General features: G+C 36.9%; 1 protein-coding gene across 4 annotated transcripts; it reads left to right on the forward strand.

Annotated features, from left to right (window-relative positions):
• The first annotated feature begins 310 nt into the window (after window positions 1–310).
• On the forward strand, window positions 311–10,220 carry LOC107002485 (probable E3 ubiquitin-protein ligase ZFP1). Of its 4 annotated transcripts, none has more exons than XM_027912398.1 (7): window positions 311–464; window positions 1,004–1,155; window positions 6,097–6,897; window positions 7,951–8,339; window positions 8,453–8,551; window positions 8,993–9,160; window positions 9,765–10,220. In XM_027912398.1, exons 3-7 carry the CDS (start codon window positions 6,141–6,143, stop codon window positions 9,909–9,911), a joined length of 1,560 nt encoding a protein of 519 aa, XP_027768199.1. In that variant the 5' UTR covers window positions 311–464; window positions 1,004–1,155; window positions 6,097–6,140; the 3' UTR covers window positions 9,912–10,220. The 4 variants fall into 4 exon arrangements, with proteins under 4 accessions (XP_027768199.1, XP_027768200.1, XP_027768198.1 ...); XM_027912399.1 differs by lacking the exon at window positions 1,004–1,155 and adding an exon at window positions 1,434–1,878; XM_027912397.1 differs by lacking the exon at window positions 1,004–1,155.
• The last annotated feature ends 535 nt before the right edge of the window (window positions 10,221–10,755 follow it).

Consider the following 10,755-nt stretch of genomic DNA (forward strand, 5'->3'; position numbering starts at 1 on the left):
ATCAAACACACAACTATCTCTTTTTTTTTCATGTAAAAAAGTAATCAAACCAATCTAAGTAGCTCATTCAATCTGATAAATTAAAAATCGATAATATAATTTTGATCACACCAATATCAAAGTGTAACCTTTATCTTATTGGGGTTGCTACACTTCCAATAACTAAATTTATATCCATTACTACTATTAATGGAATAATATTTTTTTTTACTTATATTAATGTAATTATTTAAATTCAAGAATTTATTCTTGAATAAGTTTTTTTTATTAATATTTTTTTTTTGTTAAGAGCAAATATTAATAGCAAGTTTTTTTCTCATCACACATGAGGGCATTTCAAGAAACACCATTGGTGAAACTCCGTTGAAATCTCCGCTCCTTTTATCTACTTTTATTTTTTCTTACTTTACTCTCTTCAATTTGCAGAAAAATCCCTCTTCATCGCATTATCAATCTTCACTCTGGTTAGCCCCTTTTTCTCTTTTTTTTTTTTTTTCTAAAAAGATGAAGCATTTCAGTGAAAAAGTTACAATTTTTATGTGTTTTTTGGCAAAAAAATGCATGTTTAAGCTTACAGATGAAGCAATTTGTGTGGGGTTTGCTTGGATTATGTTTTAATTGTGATTTTTAGAGCTAAATCAAATTTGGGGTTTTCTATTTTGACCTTGTTAGACTCTTTTTTTATGTATTGTTGATATCACTGTAAAAAAAATTGCATGCATTTGGGTTCCAGTTGGAGAAATTGTTGTGGGGTTTGCTTGGATTTTGGTTTGATTGTGATTTTTGTAGCTAAGTCAAATTTGGGGGTTTCCATTTTGACCTTTTAAGACTTGTTCTTTTTATACATATGCAGAGATTAATTACAGTAAATATTTGTGGTTAGAGCCAACACTCTGTAAAGGAAACAAATTTGGATAATCAAAATGTGTGGTTTTGATTTGGCTATATGTTCCCTTTATTTTTAATTAATGGATATTGTTGCTTGGACTTTTCAAACATGCAGCCACACCCGTGTGTCGGATTTTTAAAAAATGCACTACTTTTGGAGGATTTGACAAGGACCTCGTGGCGTTTTTGAAGAGTCCGAGCAACATGGATTAATGACATGTTTTTGTTTGTCACTTGCATGTTACTTCAATTGAATAATGCTGATAGGTGTGTGTGTATAATCTGGTTAATTTTTGTGGGTTCAGCAGGGATAAAAAAAGTTAAAATGGAGTGACTTAAGAAACAATTATCCACAAAGGCAGAACTTTTTTGAACATGGTAAAAAGAATTTCTCATAATTTGTGTATCTGTGCTGTCACTTTTAAGAAAGGTTAAGAATTTATTGCTTAAAGCATTTGTATGGTTTGTGGATAGAGTTATTTTGGAATTTGTGAAGCAAGGTTTGATTTGGTAAATTTGCTGTCTTGGTTATTTCCACACCTTAGGACCTAAATGTGTGGCCTGGTGGTCAATGATGTGGGTTGAGAAGCATGAGGTATCAATTTCAAATCCCCGCAGAGACAAAAAAAAAAACTAGGTGATTTCTTCGCATTTGTTCTATCCCTGCTTTGGTGGATAGAGTTATCTGGTCGCTGGTACATGTTGCTGGTGGGAGGGTGACAAGTATCTAGTAGAATTTTTCGAGGTGCGCAAAGCTGACCCGGCCACCACATTTATTAAAAAAAAAAGAGTTCCTTGAGTTACTTGTACTGTTAGGTTCAGAGGTCCAATTGTATATGATGAAGGCATGAAGCATTTGATGCTATATGGTTGAAGGTGTTTCCTGTTGAACTGTACACCAATATGACTGATGGCCTATTTCATAATGGATTGAGAGTGTCATTTTTTTTGATGATCAAGAAATCCATTGTTTCTGAGTGGAACTTGGAGGTTACTTCTGACCCTTTACCCTTATCTGCATAAATATGGACTCAGTGCAACAAGAAGGCTTCAAACACGTGATGTTGACCTACTGCATATCCGCTGCTATACTACCTTTTCCATTGAACCTAGATGATTGATGTTTCAATTTTAGTTTCTCTAACTGTTGTCGATTCTTGTATCAATGTCATAGTTTTTATCATATCTTCAAATTGGGATTTATAGCTTCAGAACTCTCTGGATTTTGAACAAAAAATTGAAAGTTTCGTTTGCTTGACAGCTTTTCTCTTCATTTATTAACTTAAATAGTTTGATTTGTCCGGTTCTTGTTGTTATAAAATTGCAAGATAAAGAGTCTATCGGGATGTTTTTAGTTTCTGCTCCACCGTGCATAGAAATGTGACTTCTCATTCCTGTTAAACGTTTGATGATTGGTTTTATGTAGTTTCCAATTTATCAAAGAAAGTAAAAAGAATAAAAAGGTCTGGATGCATTTATTTATGTCCTTTATTTTTAGATAAACAGATCAACACATGTTTCGAGGAGAGACCATATCTGAAATATATCGTACAGAATGGGTAGTCACTCTTTTCATTTTGGTAGTTCTTTCCATAGTCAATGCTTTATAAAAAAAAGTAGTAATTGCTATTATCTACACTGACAATTTATTGCAGATTTGATGCATTAGTTTTCTGTTGGATGTATGTTTGTATATGAAGGTGATTTAGTTTCTAAATGAGCACTTATATTCATTGATTATGTAATACTTTAAATCAACTGAACCCAGACCAAATTTGATTGTTGAGGAGACTCAATCTTTATAATTGTGGTTGAATTTTACTATTCCAAATATGTAAGATGTTATTTATAAATGTAGAATCTTCAAGTGCTATTTTTATCTTACTCCTATTTTGGTAGATAGGAGTAACGGATGATATCCTTTGACTGCATGCTTCAAATGGGTCATCAAGTCAGTGAATATAAAAGAGTGATTGTGATTGAGAATCGCCCAGGACTTCATTATATTGAAGCCAAACAACTTTTCCTGATACAAATAACTCTGGCTTGTTTAATGCACCCAAGGGTATGGTCTAGTGGTCAATGATGTGGTTGAGAACCATGAGGTTTTGGGTTCAAATCGCACAAAAACATTAGGTAATTTCTTCCCATCTGTCCTAGCCTTGGTGTATAGAGTTTCCTCCCACACCAATAGGTACCAGATAACTCTGACTACGAAGGCTAGAAGAAATGAGAAGAAACCACCTAGTGTTTTTTCTCTGTTGGGATTCGAACACGAGTCCTCAGGGTGCTCAACCCACTTCATTTACCACTAGGCCACACCCTTGGTTGTTGGTTTCTAATGCTTTACTATTATTATAGATTTGATTTTGTTAATGAACCACAACGCGTCTCGACCAAACTCTAGCTTCTCTTTACTCCTATTTTGGTAGATAGGAGTAACTTATGATATCCTTTGACTGCATGCTTCAAATGGGTCATCGAGTCAGTGAATATGAAAGAGTGATTGTGATTGAGAATCACCCAGGGCTTCATTATATTGAAGCCAAACAACTTTTCCTGATACAAATAACTCTGGCTTGTTTAATGCACCCAAGGGTATGGTCTAGTGGTTAATGAAGTGGTCGAGAACCATGAGGTTTTGGGTTCAAATGCAGTTGAGACAAAAACATTAGGTAATTTCTTCCCATCTGTCCTAGCCTTGGTGTATAGAGTTTCCTCCCACAACAATATGTACCAGATAACGATGTCTACGAAGGCTAGAAGAAATGAGAAGAAACCACCTAGTGTTTTTTCTCTGTTGGGATTCGAACACGAGTCCTCAGGGTGCTCAACCCACTTCATTTACCACTAGGCCACACCCTTGGTTGTTGGTTTCTAATGCTTTACTATTATTATAGATTTGATTTTGTTAATGAACCACAACGCGTCTCGACCAAACTCTAGCTTCTCTTTACTCCTATTTTGGTAGATAGGAGTAACTTATGATATCCTTTGACTGCATGCTTCAAATGGGTCATCGAGTCAGTGAATATGAAAGAGTGATTGTGATTGAGAATCACCCAGGGCTTCATTATATTGAAGCCAAACAACTTTTCCTGATACAAATAACTCTGGCTTGTTTAATGCACCCAAGGGTATGGTCTAGTGGTTAATGAAGTGGTCGAGAACCATGAGGTTTTGGGTTCAAATGCAGTTGAGACAAAAACATTAGGTAATTTCTTCCCATCTGTCCTAGCCTTGGTGTATAGAGTTTCCTCCCACAACAATATGTACCAGATAACGATGTCTACGAAGGCTAGAAGAAATGAGAAGAAACCACCTAGTGTTTTTTCTCTGTTGGGATTCGAACACGAGTCCTCAGGGTGCTCAACCCACTTCATTTACCACTAGGCCACACCCTTGGTTGTTGGTTTCTAATGCTTTACTATTATTATAGATTCGATACTGTTAATGAACCACAACGCGTCTCGACCAAACTCTAGCTTCTCTCTACTCCTATTTTGGTAGATAGGAGTAACTGATGATATTCTTTGATTGCATGCTTCAAATGGGTCATCGAGTTAGTGAATATAAAAGTGTGATTATGATTGAGAATCACCCAGGTCTTCATTATATTGAAGCCAAACAACTTTTCTTGATACACATAACTCTGGCTTGTTTAATGCACCCAAGGGTGTGGCATAGTGGTCAATGAAGTGGTAGAGAACAATGAGGTTTGAGTTCAAATTGCAGTTGAGACAAAAACATTAGGTAATTTCTTCCCATTTGTCCTAGCCTTGGTGTATAGAGTTTCCTCCCACAACAATAGGCACCAGATAACTCTGTCTATGAAGGCTAGAAGAAATGAGAAGAAACCACCTAGTGTTTTTTCTCTGTTGGGATTCGAACACGAGTCCTCAAGGTGCTCAATCCACTTCATTTACCACTTGGCCACACCCTTGGTTATTGGTTTCTAATGCTTTACTATTATTATAGATTCGATACTGGTGCTCAATCCACTTCATTTACCACTAGGCCACACCCTTGGTTGTTGGTTTCTAATGCTTTAGTATTATTATAGATTCGATACTGTTAATGAACCACAACACGTCTCGACCAAACTCTAGCTTCTCTCTACTCCTATTTTGGTAGATAGGAGTAACTGATGATATCCTTTGACTGCATGCTTCAAATGGGTCATCGAGTCATTTAATATAAAAGAGTGATTGTGATTGAGAATTGCCCAAGACTTCATTATATTGAAGCCAAACAACTTTTCCTGATACAAATAACTCTGGCTTGTTTAATGCACCAAGGGTGTGGCATAGTTGTCAATGAAGTGGTTGAGAACCATGAGGTTTTGGGTTCAAATTGCAGTTGAGACAAAAACATTAGGTAATTTCTTCCCATCTGTCCTAGCCTTGGTGTATACAGTTTCCTCGCACAACAATAGGTACCAGATAACTCTGTCTACGAAGGCTAGAAGAAATGAGAAGAAATCACCTAGTGTTTTTTCTCTGTTGGGATTCGAACACGAGTCCTCAGGGTGCTCAACCCACTTCATTTACCATTAGGCCACACCCTTGGTTGTTGGTCTCTAATGCTTTACTATTATTATAGATTCGATTCTGTTCATGAACCACAACGCGTCTCGACCAAAGCTTCTCTCTACTCCATTTTGCATGCCTTCAGATATTTACGTTCCTATACTATAATGTTCATGATGTACACCACTTACCTCCATCATTCATGCCCTACCCCTACAGTCACCATTGAAACAATTGTGTCTGGCATCATGAAAATATACCCTTCATGAGTAGTGATCCTGGAACTAGTATTTTTTGAGGTACATTTGAGTAAGAGTAGCTTACCATCTATCCATGCGCCTACTTCGTTTCATTTAAATCTTATATTTATTTCTGCATGGATTGGTATGCCTTTACCAAACAAAACTGCTCTGTGTTAAGAAGCAAGTCATCCAGGGTTGCTATATATAGGTGTGATGGTTTGTGAGATAAGATCAGGTTTTTGACTCAAAGTTCATGAGTACGAAAACTCAACATAGGTTTTAGGTTGTATTGAACTATGCTTATTGAGATGAACATAGATATTTTTTTAATAAATATCCAAAATTGTGTCCTCTATGAAATCAAGTTGTGCAATCTGTTACCAATAGATTTATGAGAAAGTAATATGTATAATGACGCCTGATTCTTCTCCTTGCAGGCAGTCTCCACTGAATTTAATTCGATAACATTGCACAAAGGAGTATGTCGTATAGTAATCAAATAACTGATTCAGAAGCGGAACAAAGAAGCCAAGATGTTCAACCGGAGCCTTATGCTTTCTACAGGAGCTTAGCAACCTTTCCGCAGCCTAATGTCCATGCGATATTACCAGCTCCTGGAAATGCTGGTAATTTCTATTTGCACCATCCACAGTACCATCAAGAAGGTGCATTAGTTTATGGAAAGTTGCAGTATGACGGGGTTCAATATCAGCATCCTGCCACCAATCTTGACCCAGCCATTGCTTCATCGTCAAATCACTATAACCATTACATGGCTGCTCCATCTGCTCCTAGAGATTTCCCCATTCCAGTAAACCACGGGCAACATGAGCAGCTTCCATTTGCAAGCACTCAAGGCAACCTTGGAGTTAATGAAGGCAGTTATGGAAGGAACAATCCTTATGTAGATGGTGTTGGAGGCTCGTTTAAGAGAAAGAATGCTGAAGGGATCCCTGTGAACTTTCAGTATCAACATGCTTTGGTAGGCTCCAGCTTTCCTCTTGCCTCAATGAATGCTGCGTCCTTTGTACCACCTGAATACAGAGGGAATGGCTCATTATCATTCACCGAGGATGGAGCACCGAGAGGTATGAACAATCATCAGCTTCAAGGGAACTATGTCAGCCAAGCCTGTGAATTTCCTGGCAATTTTTGGTCCGGCTTGCAGTTCAACAGCAGTGCTAGGGAGAGTGAAACATGGGCCTGGAATCATAGTGCTCGTCTACCTTATTTACCTGGTACACTCTACTCATTTTTCATTTGACTTCTAGGGATCTATTATAACCTATATCGCTTCGTTTCTAAGGGATCCAGAGATGAGTTTCTGTTTCTTTCCTTAATGATAAATTCTTGCTTTTTGACTATCCATTTTATTTTATTTATTTGCCTAATTTGCCGAAATCTTGTTTCATAGGATAAAAGAGTTCCCTTGCATCTTCAATCACAAGATATTGTCAACATTCCTCCTCTAGAAGCTAGCCCAAATTTATCCAAAAATGAGAGATATTGATGTGCAAGTTCAGTTATAGAGGGCTGGGTGAACTGTTAGTATTCGGGATCTAAGTTTGGAGAGATTGTTCCTAAATTTTAAAATAGTAAAAACCTTGTTTTCTTACAAGGAGAAGACTAGGAACACTCCACCCGCGCCCTCAAGCTCTCTCCTGAATTGATACAACTTCTGGGGAATTTGCATGTTACACTTCTCCTTTTTCAGTATGAATGTCTTTCCCTATTTTTGTCCTTTTCTCCCAGAAAAGGAAAAAAAAAAGAAGCAAAAAGTTGCTCAGCTAAAAACAGAGAATACTTCCTATTCGTCTCTTCATTTAATGTTCATCAAAGTCAGTGTTCTTTTAAGTTTTGTTCCAATATGTGCTACTGCTGTATCACCTAGTTGAAAAGTGCATATTTGAGCTTTCCTTCTGCATTTGTATATGTTAAAAGGATATATCCACGGGAAACAAATCTTATTCTTTCCTTCTCCATCCCCACGTTCTCTTCCGAAGCTCATCTCATATTTATTCTACGTGCTAAAAGTTAACTTTGTTTAGCATGGAATGATTATAAAAGATTCGTGTAGCTATTCAACGAGTTTGGGATTGTTGTAGAGTTGATTTAATTGATTTGAAAGTTAACATTGAGAAATGATATCTCTCTCCTATACTTAATACGTCTTTCGGACTGTTTTTTAGCCCTTCCTTCAATCTTCAAGGGAAACTCTAGGTCTTTGTATCTCCAACTTTAACTTCCTGAACTGATTGCATGTCTCTTCTGCTTTTTTCCCATTACTTTAGGTGATACTCAAGGCTGTGAAGATGGTGGAAATATCAGCGTGCGAGGATATCAAGTAACAAACGGAAATGGAGGTTTGACTAGTTTTATATATCCATCCATTCCTCAAGGGCACCCAAACCTTCGTCATCTACCACCACATATTCAAGGAGTGAGACCCCAATTTATCACTCTCCCTCCTCAGATGACTGCTTCTTCACAGAGACACCTACCAAGTAGCTCGTTTGACAGCACTATCAATCCATTTGCCCTTGTAGAGGCAGGGTCTAGATATATTAGACCATTCCCACCGACTGCCTTTAGATTGTACAGACCTCAGCGAGGGGAATTCATGCTTGGAACAAATACTAGACTTCACAACCTACCTAACATGAGAGTTCTTCCAGAGGATGTAAATATGTTTCTGTTTACCAGAACTTCTTTTCACATTTATGGTCTAATTTAATGCAGTAAAAGTTATGGAATCAAGATAACGGTTTATCCTTATTTGGTGGTTGTATGTAGGGTGTGGCAATGCTGGATATTCCTGGCTATCATGAAGTGCGTGATTCTGTTGATCAGCACAGGGAGATGCGTATGGACGTCGATCACATGTCTTATGAGGTAGGAAGATAGAAGGTTCCTCAGTTTTAACCGGTTTGTATTTATCATGATGGTTAACGAGTATATGCTACTTCTCCATTTTCCTTTTTTCGTAAGTTATATACTCCCTCCATTTCAATTTGTTTGTCTTACTTTCCTTTTTAGTCTCTTTAAAAAAGAATGCCCCTTACCATGTTTGGCAACTCTTAATTTCAACTTTCCACATGGCATGTTTAAGACCGCAAGATTAAAGAAAATTTTGGTATATCTATGTATCTTTTAATTTAAGATCACAAATATTCAAAAGTTCTCTTTATTTTCTTAAACTCCTTGCCAAGTCAAAATACAGACAAACAAATTGAAATGGAGGGAATACTACTTTATTAATGTTCAAGTAGCAACTTATTGTTGTAACTTCTGGAAACTAATTTTTTGTTTTTCTTTTTTTATCTCCTACTCCAGGAGCTTCTTGCATTGGGAGAGCAGATTGGCACTGCAAAAACTGGGTTATCGGAGGAGGTTATTGTTGGCCATTTGAAAACAAGATCATTTTCATCCGCGGAAATTCCTTGCAATTTGGAAAATGCTGCATGTTTAGATCACAAGACTGATTTTTGTGTCATTTGCCAGGTATTTACCTCTATGCTGACTTAAGGTTGACATGGGGAAATATTTGAATACATTTTTCCAGAGGTGTCATTAATTGCTCAACTTGTGACTTTATTCCAGGAACTTTTTATGATTCCCATAGCTTATTGAGTTAAACTTAGTTTTTCAAGTTCATTAAGAACACCACTGGTATTTATGTGCCTTTGCCTTCCTAAAAATAGGGAGTCTTGACGTACCTTGTAAAGTTACTGCCATGTGGTCTCATTTGAACTGTGGGAACAGCCTCTCAGAAATGTAGGGTAAGGTTGCGTATAATAGACCATTGAGATCCTGTCCTTCCCTGGATTCCATGCATAGAGGGAGCTTAGTGCACCCGGCTGCCCTTTTTATTGCCTTACTAAATCTTTGCAAGGCTTCTATACTTTAGAAGTTGGATATATTTACTATTTCTGGCCTATGTTTATTTCTTCAAAGGTGAGCTTCGTACTTTTACCGTGTTTATGTCATCATATGGTGTTAGTTCACAAGCTTCGCTATTCATCCAAGTTGCATTCTTTTTGTTGCTCCTTTCCCCCACCAAAAAGTAAATATCTCTGATGGCCTCCGTTTATATACTTTGTTTCAGTCTGATTACAAGGACCAAGAGAACGTGGGAACTCTTGATTGTGGGCATGAATATCATGCAGAGTGCGTAACAAATTGGTTGATTCTGAAGAACAATTGTCCCATATGCAAGTCCACAGCATTGTGCGCTGAAGCAAAGGATTCCTGAAAATAGGCGATATATGATCACCTGAATGAATTAAAGAGCAAACATTCTGAATCTGTTGCTAAATATTTATTCTCCGATGAGTAGGAAACGTTACTGAAACTGTACAAATGTACTGTATTTTTGTATATATATTCGGCATGATATGACTGACTGTCAACATGTCCAAAAAACAACCTATTGACCTTATCTATGTCATGTGAAGTTGTACAGAAACTTGTAGATTTTTTTGGTCTGTCTCCTGTAGTTGTACTTACTACAGACCTCCTAATGGGCATTTTATCCCCTTTCAGACAATTACTCTTTGGTTATTGTGTTGATGTGTTCTTGTGTAATGGTTTTTCTTGTTAATGCTGATGCAAAAAGGTTGCCTTTGAAGTTTTTTTTGGTATAATTTTTCGGAAAAAACACTAGGTGATGTCTTTTCACGTGCCCCAACCTTGGTGGATTTAGTTATTCGATACTTGTGTGGTGGATTGAGCTATTCAGTACTTGTATTAGCGGGAGGTTGTACGTACCTTGTGAAATGTGGTGCATGCAAACTGTTCCATGATGCTCGGGTCTTTCAAAAATATTGTTGCATAATTGTTGGATCCTTTTGGAGCATTTGGCGCACGTCTGATATTATTTTTGAAAAGTTCGAGCAATATAGACTACAATTATAGCAAGAGAATAGTGTATCTTACCACTTTGGTCTCATTTTCAACATATATTTGTTTATTTGTTAAGCTAATTGTTCTACACTATAGATGCATTCAACCTGGACATGATAATATAATTATCAAAAAAAGGATTAAAGGTTATGTGAAGATAGAAATGGAATCAAAATTTTGAGTTTTATGTATAA

This window comes from Solanum pennellii, chromosome 10 (genome assembly GCF_001406875.1).
Source record: "Solanum pennellii chromosome 10, SPENNV200".
In the NCBI taxonomy this organism is placed as follows: domain Eukaryota; kingdom Viridiplantae; phylum Streptophyta; class Magnoliopsida; order Solanales; family Solanaceae; genus Solanum; species Solanum pennellii.

Coding starts and splice junctions, on each gene's coding strand:
- LOC107002485 (XM_027912398.1), top strand. CDS start 6,141: ATGTCGTATAGTAATCAAATAACTGATTCAGAAGCGGAACAAAGAAGC. Junction 6,898..7,950: donor TCGTCTACCTTATTTACCTG/GTACACTCTACT, acceptor CCATTACTTTAG/GTGATACTCAAGGCTGTGAA. Junction 8,340..8,452: donor TGAGAGTTCTTCCAGAGGAT/GTAAATATGTTT, acceptor GGTTGTATGTAG/GGTGTGGCAATGCTGGATAT.